This window comes from Pleurodeles waltl, chromosome 4_2, assembly GCF_031143425.1.
Source record: "Pleurodeles waltl isolate 20211129_DDA chromosome 4_2, aPleWal1.hap1.20221129, whole genome shotgun sequence".
Lineage (NCBI taxonomy): Eukaryota > Metazoa > Chordata > Amphibia > Caudata > Salamandridae > Pleurodeles > Pleurodeles waltl.
The window spans coordinates 135896435-135914799 of NC_090443.1; the positions used below are offsets into that span (position 1 = coordinate 135896435).

Sequence of the window (18365 nt, forward strand, 5' to 3'; positions counted from 1 at the left end):
TTTTACCTAATTCAGAAGACATATAGACTATGAAACGGGACTGTACTTTTTATCTCGCCAAGCAATACTGGTTACACCCACACGAAAGTTCACCAAAGTCCCCAATGCTTCTACCCCAAAGATGAACCAATAGATCTACTTTTTTTTAGATTGGTGGGTTTTACACCCTTGAAATCGTATAAAAAGCAGGTCTGCTCAGTGGCTGCTACAGGAAGACTGAACTTGTGTTGATCAATGCCACTAATAACATTAATAGCTCAGGACGATTTTGATTGGTCATAAGTAGCTCTTATTACATAAAAGGTTGGAGACCCCTGTTCTAATATTTTATTTTTTAAGAAATGTAAACAGTGGGTGAGGGGAGCATACTGCCTGCCTGCCTGTCCCGTTTTCCCCACTGGTGTTACCATGCCAGTGGTGTGCTACGACACCCTTGACATATCCATTTCCACTCAATAGCTTCCTGTTATTTTCAAAACTAGGAGACCGGTGAATTGTGTTCCAGTCAGGCAAAACCTTAACATAGAATCAGGAAAAGAACTTCAAATACATGTTGACAGATTGTTTTTATTACATTAAATCGGTTGCGCCTGTGAAAAATACGTATGCCAGTAAATGTGAACCATGAAATATAAAACAAAAAGTGTGCGAAGCTCTCAGGAAGGCAGCAGGGGTGTCAGAGATGCGAGCGTCTCACATCTCCGAGAACAGCTCAGACATGGCTCCTCCGTTGGTGCCGCTCCTGGCGACACCAGGGCTGAACCCAGGGCTGTAACGCGGCACTTGTGCGTTGACGAAATAGAAGGGTACGTGGCTGACGCGTCCTGTGGACCAGCACTAGGAAAGTGGGATAGAAATCAAAACGATCATGTTGTGCATTGGTGAGGGCTTCAAAGCACTAAACCTAGCGCACACACAAAAGGAAAGCCTTGTGGACATCCCGTAAATCAGCAGCATTAATATTAGGGCCATGAAAACAATGAGAACTAGCTTTACATAATTCTTACCATATAATAAATCAGAAAACTCTTTCTAGAAATATAAACTTGACCAGTTGTTAATCTCAATAAAGGCATTTTGAACACATCGCAATAAAATCAGCTGCGCGCCTTTAAATTAAAATGTGGCGCACACGCCTTACCGTGGTGAGGAGCGCCCCCTTCCGGAAAGAGGGGTGAAAACTGATAATCTGTGGCTCCGCTCCCTCTTCGCCCTGCACAAAGCCGCTGCATAAAAAGAAAAAAAACACAAATAAATATATGCGCCTGCTCCTTTTCTTCCCTGTTAGGATTTCTCGTTTCTCTCTAGCCTGTAAATTCGAATTTTGTCTCTTTCGTACACCTTCTGTTATTTCTCTCATTGGCAAACGGAGAAAGCCGGGCTGGGAGCCGATCCCCACAGTCTGGCTTCCTTGCCCTTCCGTAGCCAGCGCTTTAGGACACTGGTCAGTAAGATTAGGGGGTGTGAGCTTCAGATTCCGATATGGGGGGTCGGGGCTCAATTTATGCATTTTTTTTTTTTAAACCTAACAAAGAAATTAGCGAAAAGGAGAAACGTGGCAGTAAATGTGTTCTGCTTGATTGCTTAAAAAGTCTGTGTTTTAAAATATCTTGTGTGGTCAAGCCACCTGCTGCAGAGATCTTTGTGTGCCCCGTAAATCTGAGGGAATAACGATAATGGTAAAATAACTCTGGTGGTTAACGTATTTGCTAGAGATCTGTGTTTTGTCTAGTTTCAGTTCTGAATCACAGTAATACAGAGGGTTAATATGTTTCCTGCAACGCCCATTATGTAATATGCAGATGACACATTTTTATTTTATGAAGGTAGGTAAGTGGGTTACTGCTTTTAACACAAAGATCCTTTTTAGATCAAGCGCGCAAGTGCTGCGACCTGTTGTAAGTATTGTGGGCTTCTAACCACGCCCACCTCACACCCATCACTTTAATTCTTCCTAGGCTTGCCTTTCAAAAATCACTTTATGTCACTGGTAAACGCTTTACATTTGTCCTGCCTTGAGTCTGTTTTTGTCATGCCTTGCAGCCTGCCCTTGTTACATGTATTTTTGCACAAATGGCGATATACTTCAGCGTGCGCAAACTATTTTTTTTCTTTTGATTCTCCCCTTCCTGCTGCATGGGGGCCATGGCACGCACAGCACTGGCAGGCTCAACAGCGAGAACTAGATCAGCGGTATTGGAGTGATGTTCACATTGTTCACAGTTACCTAATCATAGTCATTTCTTTTGGCTCTCCCCTTAAACACTTGAAATCGGTAAATGATTTACATAAAACAGAAATCCTCAAAGCAAAAGTGTGTCTCTTGGCACAGCGGGAGAGTCGATACAACAATGTTCACTGCACTTGGGAAACTTGCCCTATAATGCTTTGTAGGGCATTACTTTTACAAAACATTTTTGTTCATACCACAGCCCGTGGTGGTCTTAGGTCAATGGGACCACCACCAACACGTTCAGCATGAGACACACTTTCTGTCTAGGTGGGTCCCCACACTGGGTTAGTGGGGATCCCAAAATAATAAGCCCTCCCACCATTTATTGTCTTTTTAGGCACTCTCGTGGCTGGAACTTTTGTTTTACAGCTGGGAATAGCTTGCGTTTTAAGGGCCTTGTTTGTGATATTGCAATAGGCTTGCTAGCCTTGAAAATGTGTAATACACCATGCCCTCTAGGGGATACATATATGGTTCCACTGCATTATTTTCTCCCATTGTTTTTCATGTGGATCTACTCTCTAAAGGGCTGACTGTATGGTTACATGACCATGTTTCTTCGAAATGCTATTGTGGTGTCCTCTAGGGGCTGTTCTGAGCATTGCAGTCAACATACTATAATATTTGCGGCACAAAAACTCACCCTATAATGCTTTGCAGGGCATTACTTTTTACAAAACATTTTTGCTCATAACTCAGCCTGTGGTGGGCCTAGGACAATGGGAACACCTTCAAAACGCTCCTTCTGTCTACATCATCTCTGGGTCCCCACACTAGGTTAGTGGGGACACCAAAATAATAACCCCGCCCACCATTCAGTGTCTTTTAAGCTTTCTCATGGCTAGAACCTTTGTTTGCAGCTGGGAGAAGTTTTTTAAAATTCCTAGTTTGTAATATCATTGTAGTAGGCCTGCTAACCCCAAAAACGTCCTCTCGCAGCTAAATATATGATTACACTGCATTACTTACTCCAGTTTTATTTTCATAGGGTTATGCCCTCTAGGGGTTAACAATATGGTTATATGACCACGTTTCTTACAAATAATATTTTTGTAATGGTGCCCTCTATGGGATGTTTTGAGTAATACAGTCTAATGCCAACAGTTTATTTTTGATAAAGGTTTATATGATATTTGTATGTGTTTTAATAATCTCCCCTTATTACAGTTAAGACCATGATTCAGGCCAATTTAACATCCTTATTACACTATGACTGCTTGAAAACTCTTGATATGTATGGGTGACCCTTGTAGTTTATTTCTTCTCAGTGGCTTTTTTGTGGGAATTGTGTTAGCCAGCCAGCAGATAACTCTGATGGTGGGGTGGTGAAAGTGGTATTCTATTGGAATTAGCATTACAGATTTAAATTAGGATGCTAAATGGCTACCTTTCCATTTTTTGCTGCAGACAGAGGAAAAAGGGTAAATGTGAGTGCTTTAGTTATATACAGGGCCACTGGAATTATATGGAAGGAAAATATGCACTTATGAGGCAGGGTTGACCAATTTATGTGGCAAGTAAAGTCATGTTATGAATTTACAATGCCAATAGCTCTGACTCAAGCAAATGCAAGACCTATTGCATTGCAAATGCTTGTGTTACTTTCAGTTCATAAACTGTAGTCCTAATGTAGCACAGTGAGCTATGTAGCACATGTGACTCCTACCATTTGAATCTCTCACTGTCTTATATAACATATCCTGTACAGTGACTTACATACATGATTTACTGTCAAGGTATAATGTGTATGTGTGATGTAAAACACTTGGTCACCCCACACTGGGACGAGTATGGCTATAAAGGAAATAAAACAAAGTAGTGGTATGTAAATTGTTATTTATGTAAATACTGGGACAGACCAACACATCTGACATTCTTACAGGGCATGCATATGTCTTATATACAGGGACTGAATAAAGTAAAAAATGTGCCTCTCTTAAGTGCCTGTGAAGTGATAAGCTGTGTGCTTTTTTCCACTCCATTGCTTTTAGGCCTGAGGGTTTCAATAGCCCCCAGCCTGGATCCTCATTAAAAGGATGTCTAATGGGTGCTCATCTTCAGCCTTTGTTATGGGCTCAGCTAGAATCTGATATGCCTCCTCCCTGCCTGCATGTTGCTGCTCTGAACAAAAGCAGACAATGTGCTGGTGCTGCTAAACATGTCCTGGGGTCTGAAAATTACACCAGGACAAATTTATAATATTTCTGTGGAGCCCAACCTTTGGCGGGCTAGACGGCATCAACACTGTGAAAAGAGTGAGTAGACTCCACCTAACCGTGTCTAACCTCGGCTTGTGCCCTGCATATGGTGTTAAAATAGATTAAATGAAAAGCAGTGAACATGAGAGAGGCTTAAGGGGCAGCTGAAAGGGAGAGAAATGTGGAAAGGTAGGAGTATTAAGTGAAAGAAACAATATCTTGTAAAATAACCAATATTGTTTAGGAGTTTAAAAGCAGATATGAGTGTGTGTGTGTTTTGGTCAGTGTGTGCATGCAGAAATTCCAGGTGAAATCCGACAAGACACCTCACCATACTAGACTGAAAGCAGATGTACCCAATTATTAATCAGAAAAAACATTTACTAGGGGGATGTAACACCCCAAACTCCCCCCCCTTATCCCCCCCAAAAGCTACAGCCCTGCTCATGAGGACCCCAAACAAAGGTGGCTCTCACCTTTACCAATAAAGTCCTCATCAGAGGAGAAAAGGGCGCTGCAACAGATTCCAGTACATCGCAACTACCGACCAAAGTTGGCTCTCTTCATGAAATTAAATCCCCAAACACCTGGACCTCTGTTGGGCAGCCAGAGTCTGAAGGTTCTGATTTTGGAAACTTGTCAGGTTCTACAAAGTGTGGGTGTCCTATACTCTAAAATAAATCAATGAATACGGAAGCTTAACTGGCACAGATTATTAGCTGACTAGATGAGTCACTTGTAAGGTTTTCTTAGTCTCTGACTAAATTCCTCTTATACTTGTGAATTAGTTAGAGAATAGTGAGCATGGTCTTATAATGTTGTGTGCTTAGGAGGTTCCTCAAAAGCGAAACTGAAGCAGAAAATAACTGGCTTGGCTCTCCAACCATGGAAATGCTGCAATGTTAAATCATTTATGGCAATCTCATTGCCTACTTAATGCCTACACATCACCAACTAGCAAGACCATAGACTATGCCAAAAGTAGAGAGGTTTCAATCCCTTCCAAAAGCACCTTGTTCACACAACGCCACCTTCCCACTTCATATTAAGTGCTAAAATAAAAATAAAACAAAAACAACAAAAAAACTGACAGTGATAAATAGCATACCAGCACTGAGTTGAGAAGGAGAGGCAGGGTGTTGACAACTAAAACTTTCAATGTATTTCATTCAGTATAAACAGAGGTTAAAGAGACGTTAATAGTTAGGAGCAATATCACAGTTTTAAATAAACAAAACTACTTAAATTCACAAGTTGCGGTTATTTCAGGTATCTAGAATACGTGACCTTAAATAACTATAACCTGTATTTTTACAGTGAATTTTTATGTAATTTTTTAACATAAAGCAAGATGTCAATCGCCGGCAGCCAGGCCCTGCACCCAATTCCCCACTGACTCTCCCACTGACGCCCAAGCCGCTGTTGTGAATGCCCTTTGCACATGCATGACCTGGGATTAGGTGAAGGGCTGGGTCTATGGCCAGGCCCTGCATCCATCCATCTATCTGCAAGCACTCTACCCCCCACAGTGCACAGGCTTTGGCCGTGCACAGCATGTGGTTGGGGGTCCAACCCCGTAAGCTGACTATATGTTATTAAAATATAAAACGAGTGTTGTTTTAATTAAGGCAGATTTAATGACTTTGTCAGAACACCAAAATATAAAAAGTGTGCTTCTTGGCTGCGTCAAGGGATTACCATATCAACACATATAAAGCCAACCTATAGCCTTTTTCAAAAAGTCATCAACAATCAGAATAAAATGGGAATTCCATTAATTCACACATTGCAATTGTTATTAAGAGTTGTCATAATTTTCTAAATAAAGTTTTATTAAAAAAAAAAAAAACAATGTCTGAGTCTTTCAGAATTTTTCGGGCCACAAGAAACCGCCATAAAAATGACAAGAGGGCCCTGGACTCCATCTGAAGAGCACAGAGATTTAGCTAGGAGAGTTCTGAAATCATATAGTAAGCCCTCCAGGATTCATGGAATAAATGACCCAGATTTACTTTTTGTAATGTTGCTAGGGGCTGTTGCACTCACTGCAGCCTTCGTAATTATTATTTTTTTTAAAAAAATGCTTAGTGGTGTCCCTACCCCTTCTTACTATGGAGTGTTCCACGTGGAGCAGTGAATATTAAATGAGCGGTTGTGCCACTGATTTGTTTTTCTTTCATTTATTTTTTTGGATGTGCTGGTAGCCACCCGGGACACTCATCTTCAATTTTTGTTGATGACCGTCAACTCCACACAAGCAGCTCCATGGGCAGTGCAGGAACAAGCAACACTCTTTTTAAATTTAAATTATTTTTGTAAAGAGGGATTCCCAATGCCGACCAGGGCACCCACATCATTTCTTATGGAGGAAGGGCCCAAGTTCCCCACAGGCCTTTTGGCTCCCCAATTCTGTGTTTCCCTGTCCACACGAAGGCAGACAGGAAGACACTTTTGTGCTCCCACCCAACAGGAGCCTTTCTACTCCTCAGTCGGAGCACATAAGATGCCCCTGCTTGTGAGGGCAGGAAAACAACAGTGTCCTAAAGGGTTAGTGTCCCCAGGACACCATAATGGAGCCTGCCATAGGAATGGGGTCCCTAGGACCATCCAATGGCTAGGGACGGGGGTGCGCACACCCCTTCTACTTTAATTAAATGGATCCAGGGATGGGGTCCTCAGGACCTTCTAAGCATCTGTTCGTAGCATGTAGTGATTCACGTGCTCTGCATGCTCCTGCCATCAAGTGATGGGCATGGACCTTTCAACTTGTTTTTTGAGTCCCAAGATATAGTAACTCTTCCTTTAGTTGTAAATGCGCATTGGTGTCGGCTCCCATGTTAGACTGTTTTCAGCATAGCAGATGAGCGTAAAGATGGTGCTTTATGAAAGTGTGATAACCTTGCATGAAGGTATGCACCAAGAATATAAGTAAAAGAAATGCACATCTGCAACAACTAAAGGCTTCTTGGGAGGTGGGTGAGCGCATGTGAATCTAAGCACTACATGCGCTATGAACAGATGCTTACAAGTAGTTCCATTCAAAGCATGTGTGGCAGCAGATACACATGTTCTGCAGAGACTGTAAATCAGTATTCCTCTAAGCAATGGCTAGCTCTAGGATTTTGCAGAGGACTGACCCAGAATACTCAGAACAGCTTGGCTAACTCATGCTTGCTGGCGTGCGGAAACATCCACACTATATTGCTTGGCAAATTTGGGTAGAGTGGACCATGCAGCTGCCTTTCATAAGCAAGCTATGGATATGTTTCCAAGAACAGCCATAGTGGCTCCTCCACTAGGTGTGGAATAATGCCTGGAAGGGGCAGGCAAATTCCTTTCAGCCTTCAAGTGCCAGGATTCAATAGAGTTGAAAATCCTTCAAGCTACACCCACATAAATGTGTCCTTTGTGCAGCTGAGTGACAAGAAGTTGTCGAGCTTTGCAGAAGGGTTTGGTCCTATCAATGTAATATACCTGGGCACTTGCCATGAGGGGTATATGCCGTGGTTCTGGGTGAGAATGGCCGGCCTGTTGGGGAGTTTCTGATGGGGCACGAACCACTGACATGTTACAGAAGGGCTGTGAACCACAGATATCTGGCCCTTGTAGGAGCCACCACGATGAGAGTGAGGGATGTTCACTGAAGGTTCCAAACCACATACGAGAGGAGTGGGAGAGGAAGAAAAGTGTAGACAAATATCCTGACCAACTTATCTATAAAGCATTGCCCAGGACTGCATGGTATCCTGGAGGCGAAGCTTTAGTGTTTTGGGTGGTGGTAAAGAGGCTGGTTTCTGGAAATCTACAACAGAAGATGTACGGGCCTCTGGACTTCTTGCTGCATCATGCTGAGTGTAGGAAAGTACCCTCTTTTTAGCATGGTTACCCCCACTTTTTGCCTACTGTCAGTATGCTTAGACTGTTTTCACTTGGATCAGGCTAACCAGGACTCCAGTGACTGTGCTCTCTCCCTCTAAATTTGGATGCCTAGGACTTTGCACACCTCACAATTGGCTCACTGGTGCCCCATTGTACGTCCCTAGTATATGGTACTTAGGTAACCAGGGCATTGGGGCACCAGGGGTTCCCCATGGGCTGCAGCATGTATTATGCCACCCATGGGAGCCCATGAAAATGTCTCTTTTGCCATTGCAGCCTGTGAGAAAAGGTGCAGGCACCCTTTCACCACAGGTCACTGCACAAGGTCATTGTAAGTCACCCCTATGGTGGGCCCTCCCAGCCCAGAAGGCAGGGTGCATGAGCAGAGGTGCCCCTACAAACTCCAGTTCCACTACACTGGACTTCATAAGTGTGGGGAAGCCATTTTACCCGTGTACTGGACACCTGCGTCCAGCTACATAATGGTAAATGCAAACCTGGGCACGTTTGGTATCAAACATGTTTGAATCATACCCAAATACTGTTGCCAGTATTGGATTATGATTCCATGCACTCTGGGGGCAGCTTAGATAACCCCCAGCATTGCTCCTACCAGTCTTCTGGGGTCTTCCGGGCAGCCTGCGCTGCTGCCACCCTTCAGGCAGGTTTCTGCCTTCCTGCTGCTTGACCAGCTCAGGGTGAGGAAGGCAGAACAAAGCTTTTCTTGTGGGAAAGGGAAGTAACACCCTCTCCCTTGGAAATAGGTGATACGAGGCCTGGGAGGAGTAGCCTCCCCAAGCCACCAGTTTGCTTTGAAGGGCACATTGGGTGCCCTCCTTGCATAAACCAGTCTGCACTAGTCCAGGGACCTCCTGTCCCTGCTCTAGAGCGAAACTGGACAAAGGAAAGGGGAGTGGCCACTCCGCGGCCAATCACCACCCCAGTGGTGGTGCCAGAGCTCCTCCAGGTGGCCACTCGATTCTGCCATCTTGAATCCAAGATGTGCAAAGGCCCCTAAAAGCATCTGAGTGGCCAGGTCAGGCAGGTGACATCACAGCACCCTCCTTATAGGTGGTCGCCTTGCAGGTGACCAAACCCCCTTTGCGTGGGCCCTCAGATTTGACATGCAAGATTCCATCCAGGACTCTTCTGCATCATTTACTTCATCTTCTGGCCACTGGAACCGCAACTGGACTCTTCAGGAACCAACAATCTGCAACTCCAGCAAAGACTCTGCTTTGCAACATTGTTTCTCCGGCTCCTTTCAGCAACTGCAACATTTCCCCGGCTGTGCATCCTCTGAGGTCGACGAGAGTTCAGCCTGCACCAAGAAGTAAGAAGGAATCTCCCTTGGAGTGAAGGAGTCACTCCCCTGCATCTGCAGTCACCAACTACAATGACGACTGGTTGCGTGGATCTGCTCTCCTCTGGAACTGCGTGGATTCTGCATCACAGGTAGTGGTCTGTAGTGGTCCCCTTGGTCCTCCGTGCCTGCTGTCGAACTTAGGAGACGGTAAGCCCTTGCTTCTCCTTGCAGGACAGTAACCCTGTGCACTGAGTCTCTTGCAGCTACCAAGGCTTGTTTGCTCCTGCTCCAAGGGCTCTTCAGGCTCTGTGTAGCCCCGGCCACCAGCACTTCTTCCCACGTCAACCTGGTCCTGCATCCACAGAAGGATGGGTAGCGGTGCCTACCACAACCGGACACTCCATCACAAACTGGACTTGGTCCCATTGCTTAGCAGGTCCTCTTCTGCCAGAATCCACCTTTGGGTTCATACAGACTGGTCTGGGTCTTGTACACTCCTTTTCCTAAGTCCTCCTGTTAGTTTTGGGGAAAACCAGGTACTTACCTCTGCTCTCTTGGTCGCCAGGGTCACTCTGGTACTCACCTCTTGAGGCTTCTAGTTCCTCCAGCTCCTCTCTAATGATTCCACATCCTTGGGTGGGGGACTGTATCTTGCATTCCACTTCCTTAGTATAAGGTTTGACCCACACTATTTTCTAATACTTTTGCCAATGCTTTTTGTTTTTATGCTCTTTACTGATTGCTATTGTGTATATAATTAGTGTTTACTTACCTCCAGGTGGGTGACTGCCCCTTAGTATTCTAGTATTTATGTTACCAAAAACAAGTACCTTTATTTTTGTAACACTGCGGTTCTTTCATGTGTTTAAGTGCTGTGTGACTACAGTGGTATTGCATAAGCTTTGCATGTCTCCTGAATAAGTCTTGATGCTCATCCACAGCTACCTCTAGAGAGCCCTGGCTTCCTAGACACTGCCTACACTTCACTATTAGGGGATACCTGGAATAAGGTTTAACACCATAGGTGCTCACCACACACCAGGCCAGCTTCCTACACTGAAGAGGTCTGTAAAATCATGACCACTTCTAGAGGTACTCTGCCAGCAGGTGTATCTGGTGGTGAAGCACCCACTGTCAAATGTTTTGTGCTATCATTAACAGTTGTGGAGAGTGTGTTCCGCCTTGCTTTAGGAGATAGTACATGGAGGTCATGTTGTCTGTTTTTTACTAATACCAATTTGTGATGAAAAAAGCCCTTAAGAGCTAACTGGATGGTAAGGGGCTCGAGGTAAATGATGTGAAGGCTTACTGTTCGCTTGTACTCCTGATCAACCGATCACCTCAGTAATGAAATACGTGAATGCTGCTATTTCTGAGATGGGCAGCTACCAGAGCAAGGCATTTTGTGAACACCCTGGGGCAGTGGCGACCCCTGGATGGTAACACTTTGAATTAATAATGCAGACAACTGACGGCGAAGCAGAGGTAGTGGCGATGGACAGGATGCAAGTGATGTGGACGTAGGCGTCCATCAGATCAAAGGCCATCATGAAGACGCCTTGCTGCAGCAGGGGGATGATGTCCTTCAGAGTGATCATGTGGAAATGTTCTGAGAAGATGTACCTTTTGATGGGCCTGAGGTTGAATATTTGAGTTAGAGACTTAGCCTTCTTGGCGCTAAAAACAGTACATGGAGTACACCATTGCCAAATTGTTGCAATGGAACTGGTTCAATTGTTCTTTCAGGTTAGGCACCTGAACCTCTTCCTGAAGAAGGCACTGGTATTTTAAAGGGAGGGTGTATTTGCAGAGCTGATTGTTTGAGGTTGTAGTGAGATCCAGGAACAAACTGCTATACATTGAAGGGGACCCATTGGTTAGAGGTGATCTCTTCCTAAAAGCAGGAAAAACCTTAGTAGTCTTCTCACGATTAGTGTATTGTGATCAAGGGGGGGATGGGAAGGGAGTTACTGTATAGAGGAGGCAGCTCCTGTGGTCTTCCCTCTGGTGCTGTTGCCTCTGTTAACCTCCTCTAGCATAGACCCAGGTATACTGCTGGTGGTATTGTTGCTGCAGCCATTGGTAGGAGCCCAGAGCGTCTGGGGAAGTGGTTTTGCTACCTGTCCTGTACTGTAACTTGAAGAGTCCTGGGGAGGCGATATCTGAAAGGCACTGATCGCATTGGCCACACCTATGTTCTTTTTTTAGCATTTCAAGCATTTAGCCCACCCGCAGACAAAACTGGGGTTCACAATCGAATGGCAGATTCAGCAGATGTTGCTGTACTTCTGGCTTAAATGCGGAGACACAGAGCCAGGTGTGCCACCTTATCAGGATGCTAGTATTTACAACCCTGGCCACGGTGTGAGCTGCATCAAGAGCACAGCAGATGGTGGCATTTGGGATGTTTTTCCTTCAGTAACTAGCTATTGCCTTGCCCACACTGTATTTTCTTTGTCTCATCCCAGTGCGCCATGTCATCCCAGGATAGGAGGCCAAAGGGATGGTACTGCAACAGTCTGGTCGATTGTGTTGCCACCCTCTTGCCTGCTGTATTCATCTTTGCACTCTTCTTATCAGGAGGCTGAGTCTCCTCTATGTCCTGGGAATTGGTGGGTTTTCGTGGCATGTGGACCACGAGGGAGTCCGGCGGAACATGCGTAGGGTGGACCTTTAGGTGAGGTCTTGAATTTTTAGTGGACCCTTGGAGTAATGACCCAGGCCTTGACTGGCTCTTTAAAGGTCTTGGGAGTTGTCCTGGGCATCTCTTTCAGTTGTTGTAGAAACTGTATGGTGCGTTGTGTTTTGGAAAGTTTTTTGGCCAGAAAGTCATAATCTTCATGGACAAAGTGCAAATCTACTTTATGAAGAGTGGATGTCCTTTGCATAACCTCATGGTACGATACTCTGGACTACCCTCCCCGTAAGAGGAATGTTGTGACCTCTCTGGTGAAGCTGGAGATAGTGCATATAATGGTGGCAGTGAGAGAGGAGGAAGAAGACAAAGAGGAGGGTGGTTCCCCTGTTCTCATCTCATTTGTGTGTTGGAGAAGGTGTGGGTTCCAGTGCAAGTTGTTCTTCAAAATACAGCTTCCTCTGCTCTGGCTGAGGTAGCAGCTTGGTGGAGATTTTTCCATTTTATGGAAGGATGAAATGCTGCTTATGCCGAATGGCCAACATCTCCTGCAGTCCCTGGAGAATCGGCTCCTCTGAGTTGTCGGAACCACGCTTCGATCGCACGCTCGGTGAAAACTTGTTTTTTGGCGTCTATGATATTGATGTCTTTGATGCAGGCTGCAACTTCGATGTCAACAGCGACTTCGGCGACGAAATCAGTTTGGGCGCTGAGGTCAGTTTTGGTGTCACCATCAATGCCAGAGTCTAACAGCCTGCCGGCTCAGAGGAAGGCCACAGCGTAAGTGGGGCCTTTGCAGCCAGTGAAGGGAGTGGTGTTTGCTCAGAAAACGTCTGTTGGTGTGGGCCACACACCGAAGGCAGTGGAGGACCAGTAGGTTGCTGGTGAGTCTCTGGGCTCAACGTCCAATCCCCACTAGAGCAGTGCTCTACCTGATAACGGGGGTAGCTGGATGAAAGTGAGCTGTGATTGGGTGGTGAGCATACTCAAGGCAAACATCTTCTAAGGATCTTGATGCCGCTCTCCCTTGAACTCTGAGGGAGTACTCGCCTCCAAACTGACTGCATCATCTGGTGCTCAGAAGAGCGTTTTCTTCCTCTACCGTGATGTTGGGGATGTCATCTCCATCTTGATTCTCCTCACCCATCAGTATTGAATGGTCTTCTTCAATTATACGACGAGGCAGGCGTGGTATGTGGTCTTGAAGTTCTCAGGGTAGAGGCAAAGATTACAGCCTTGATGACGGCCAGTCCACGAGAACTTGGAGTGACACTGGGGGCAGTATTGGATGGGGGTCTTGTCTAAAACTGACATGGCATTCTCAATGAGAAGGGTATTGGAGATGAGGGACGGGGCCCCAGGATGAGGCTGAAGGCCCAGCAGAAGGGGTTTAAGTGAGCATGGGTTTGGAAGTTCCCTGAAAGCCAAAGAAGCGAGATTACTGGTTCTTGGAGATTGTTCTTCGACAACAGGAATCTAAGAGTCTCAGGGTGGAGTATTTCATGCTTGCAAGGAGTTTTTAAATCTAGTTTTCAGCTCTTTGATTTCATTAGGTAGCTCTGTATCGCATATTGCAACACTTTTTTCCATTTTTGTTTTTACACATTACAAAAGCATGAGTTAAAATGGAACAAGGAAAATACAAACAACATTCTAACAATAACAATACAGGCGCTGGAGGCACAGCGCTTCAAGCTCTGCATTCCAGAGTACATATTTGCATCAAATTTATGCCCAACAAAAAAAAAAAAGTTACTTACCTGTGGTAACTATATCTCTGGTGAATACTCTGTCTACCAGCAGATTACTCACCTGTGGAATAACCCCAGGTGCCAGACTAGACGAGGAGACTTAAAATCTCTCACATTGCCAGCAGGAGGTGCTGGCTTCATAGCAATGCTGGAAATAGCGTAAGAGGAAGTAACCAAAGTCATGCAGCACACAATCCGGCACGTACGTGTGTGTGTGTGTGTGTGTATTATGTTATGCAGATTTGTAAAGGACACTATCACTCAGGAGGGTATCCGGATGCTGAGCAGGTGAGAGTCTATGCGCACCTTCGGCCAAGTGGGACTATTAGAAAAGCCAAGTCTTCAGCTTCTTGAGGAAGTGGCTCATATGTGCAACTGCAGGTCGTTCCACGTTTTAGGAGCAATGTAGGAAAAGGCTTGACCGCCGGATCTGGTTATCTGTATGCATGGGATTTGTACAACTAGGAGTCTAGATGAGCGGGAGGTGTCTGGAAGGTTTGTGAAAGCAACGCAAATTTTAAAGTATGCTGGGTCAGTGTTGTGTAATGCCTTGAAAGTGTGGATGAGGAGTTTGAATTATGAAAGGAGAGCCCACAAAGTTCCTCATGTGTGGTGCGATGTAAGTGCAGCGTGGGAGAGAGAGTGATTCTGAATAGTCTGCAGTCTTTTAGTGAGTTTTATGTTGATCCTGGCATGGAGGGTCTTCTCGTCATCCAGCCTACTAGTGATCATGGCATGCGTGCCGGTTTTCTGGGTGCTGATTGAGATCCATTGGAAAATCATCGTGTTTCTACACATTTTTTTTCAAGCTTTTACGGTGAAATGATGGACTGACTATATATTGCCGTGCCAAAACACATCCAAATTTGCGGCTTCATTAACTTCCTTATAACTATACATCAATTGGAGAGGCGGGTGAGTCGGTGAGTAATCTGCAGGCAGCTAGAGTATCCACCAGAAAGATTGGTTACCACAGGTAAATAACTTTTTCTACTGATGGACTTGGACTACTTGGAGATCCCTCACCTGTAGAATAGATCCACAGCCATACCCACCTAGGAGGAGCATTGATGGATCGTTATATCAGGAAATCCAGCAAGATGGACCTAGCAAAATGACCGTCTCTACACACCTTGGAATCAAGGCAGTAATGCTTGGTAAAAAAAGGATGCCCACATTGCTGCTTTTCATATCTCTGCAATCAAGACTGCTCTTGCAAAGGCAGAAGTGATGGCTTTGGCTCTGTGAGAATGGGCCCTGATTTTTTCTGGTGGTTCTTTCTTGGGATGATGAACCTTGAAGGAGTCATTTTCTGCACAGCTTTGCCTTACTTGGAACAGCAGTACCTTATGAACAGCTGGTCATCCAGTTGTGTGTCCTTGGTGTGGTCCAGGTAGTAGTTAACCGCTCGCCTAGAATCTAATCTATGTAACTGCTCCTTCACCTTTGCAGGATTAGACAGGGATAGACAGTCAGAAAGCATGATGGCCTGATTCACAGGAAATAAGGTTACCACCTTAGGCAGGAAAGAAGCCCTGGTTCTCAATACAAGCTTGTCGGAGTAAAAGGTGGACAGGAACTGAGAGCCTGCATCTTGCTCACCCAAATGACTGATATTATTGCAATTAGAAAAAGTGTTTTCAAGGTCAACATCCTAAAGGCACAACTGTGCAGGGGCTTCCCATCAGAAGAGTTAACACTAAATAAAGATCCCAATGGGGTTCCAGCTGAGGTTCCACTTGTTCCCCACCAATCCTTTTTCACTGCAGCAATGGAGGAGATCACAATAGCGCTCAGCTGGTCTCCTCTGTATTGTAGCCATTGCCTGTGCCAGCACCACTGCAAGGTCCTCTTGCGCCAATGCACGTATGTGACTAGGAGAACAAAAGTAGACAGCAGACTTAGGAATCTCAGGATTCTCAGGACTGGAACTCTTGCGTCTTGTTGAAAGGATCAGAACATTACTTTGATGTCAGCAGTGCTCCAAGGTGGAGGAAATGTGCTGAGGTGGTGTTCAATACTCACCCGATGAACTGGAGTTGTTGGGAGGGTCTCTAGTGAGATTTGGCCCCGTTGAATAAAAAACCCAGGTCAAACAGTATTGATACTGTTGATTGCAGGTGAAATAACACGATCTCCAATGACTCAACTTATCACCCAGTCATCCAGGTACAGGAAAATGGGGATGCCCGACCTCTAGATGTGTGATGCAACCAGAGGCTAGATTCAAGGTGCTGATATGAAGGCAAAGTGGAGTACTGCAAACTAATAATGTGTAGAACCCACCACAAAGCGCAAATACTGCCACTGGGACTGCTTGATGAGGAAATATGCGTCCTGCAAGTTGAGTGGCACCATCCAAAATCCAGCTTCCAACGCCAGCAACATCTGGGCTAGGGTCAACCTCTTGAACTTCTCTTTTTTGAAGAAAAGTTCAATTTCCTCAGGTCCAGGATTGAAGGCAGACTAAGTCCTTTTTGGGCACAGGGAAATAAATGAGTTAAGATCCTTGTCCTGCTCTCACACTAATGCCACTGCTCCTTTCTGCAGGAATGTTGCCACTTGTTGCTGAAGGATGGATAGATGGTCTGCCGAGAGAGGAAGCAAGTGGTGGAGTTTGAAGGAAGAGAAGGGTGTAACATCTTTCCACCATCTGAAGGACCCACTGGTTCGAAGTAATGGCCTTCCAGGCAGAAAGTAGAACACTCACCCTCCCACAAGCTCCATGTGGGTCTCGGAAAAAGAACTAAGACTGCTTTTTTGGAGGAACAAGAGAGGAGGATCAAGAGGAGGAGGGGGGGGGGGTAGGGTCGCTGGATGAATCGATGGCCTTTCCCAATGGCTCTATCCCTGTACTGGCGGGCTAGTACAGGGGTAACCAAAATGCCTGGAGATTGAGTGGTGACATCTAAGTTTCATTCAGCAGTCACAGACAATTTTGAGAGCAGATGTGACACCGTTTGGTAGGATTCTGGCTGCCAAAAAGAGAATCCTTGAAAGTGACCCAATTGTTGATCTCTCTGGGGATTGAGGCTGCTGGAGATTGAGAGATTTGGTTGTTCCCTTGCTGGGTTTAAAGTGTTCAAGAGGTGCTCAGCTTTGTCCCCAAATAGTCTAGCATCATCGAATTGTAGATCCATAATACCGGCCAGTACGTACCTGGAGAATTTGAACGCCCTGAGCCAGACATGCTGGCGGATGGAGACTGAACCTCACATTACTCTAGCCAAAGTCAGCAGTATTGAATCCAGACTTAATGGTATGTCTGGAGGTGGACTTGTGGGTGTACCGAGCTGGGCTATGTCATTTACAGCATGTTCGTAGCAGGCCAGTAATCAGTTAGTATTCAAAGATTTTAGCCCCACACTGCTAGCAGAGAAAATCTTTTTTCCACATGCTGCCAACCTTTTGGATTCCGTGTCTAACAGGGCTGTCAGGAACATGTCTTGTGACTGGCCTGAGGAATAGGATGCCTGGCTCACTAGGATTTCTGGCGAAGGGTAAGCAGAGAGAAAAGAGAAAAGATGGGTCTCTCCTGGAGGGAGGGGGGTGATAAAGCCTGGTGACTAATCTATTAACTGTTGATGCACATCAAGGCTTTTCCCGGGCCACCAGGACTGGCTTAGCCAAGACTTCACTGGAGGCAAATAGGGCTGTTGATGCTGGAGTCAAGGGGAGGAGCACCTCCGTGAGGACATTAGTTTTGAGGTGCACTGATGCCAGCTGAATTTCAGCGCCTCGGCTGCATTTCTGGCCACTGAGAGGACTAAGGCAAGGTTGGAAACCCTATCTCCATTTCTGGAGAAGTATCAAGTCCACTAGCTGATGACAATCCTGAAACTTCATAGGGATTTGATCCTTCATCATCGTCTTGAGCATAAAAATTCAGAAGATCAGAGCCCAATCCAAAAGAATTGGTGATCTGCTGCCTGTATTCCTTTTTTTCAATTTGCCTCTGAGTCTCCCTTCTAGACCTTGAGTCGAGGGACATTCATAGGCGGAGGAGGCAGCGTTGGTGGCAACGGTGATTGTGCCAACAAGGGCGTCAAAGGCTAAACTGAATATTTGTGTGATGGGGTGAAACAGGAGCCGGAGTCACAGTGCCCATCCCAGAGCCAATTTGCATAAACATGGGAAGGCCCGACGGTGCTCCAGGTCCAAAGGGTGCTCCAGATGTGGTGGAAGCCCTAGCAAAGATACCGAACTGTGTTGAAGGACGCTTGCTGGGGGAGTGGGAGCATATATCAGGTGTCTGTAAACCCTGGGAAGAAGGCTGCAGTGCTGGGAAACCCAGGACTGACGACAACACAATGTAGTCAGCTCGAGGGTTGGGTTCAGCTGTAGAACAGGTTTGGAGCTGGCA

The 18365-nt window shown here is 45.6% G+C and overlaps 1 protein-coding gene across 3 annotated transcripts in view; it reads right to left on the bottom strand.

Annotated features, from left to right (window-relative positions):
- Positions 1-547: 547 nt before the first annotated feature.
- AAAS (aladin WD repeat nucleoporin) overlaps positions 548-18365 on the bottom strand; it is a 258437-nt gene continuing 240619 nt past the window's right edge. For all 3 annotated transcript variants that reach the window (XM_069230959.1, XM_069230958.1, XM_069230960.1), the window contains 2 exons: positions 1142-1226; positions 548-837 (listed from right to left, as the gene is read on the bottom strand). In XM_069230959.1, coding sequence (XP_069087060.1) covers positions 694-837; positions 1142-1226 — 229 coding nt within the window. In that variant the 3' untranslated portion in view covers positions 548-693. The remainder of the gene's footprint in view (positions 838-1141; positions 1227-18365) is intronic.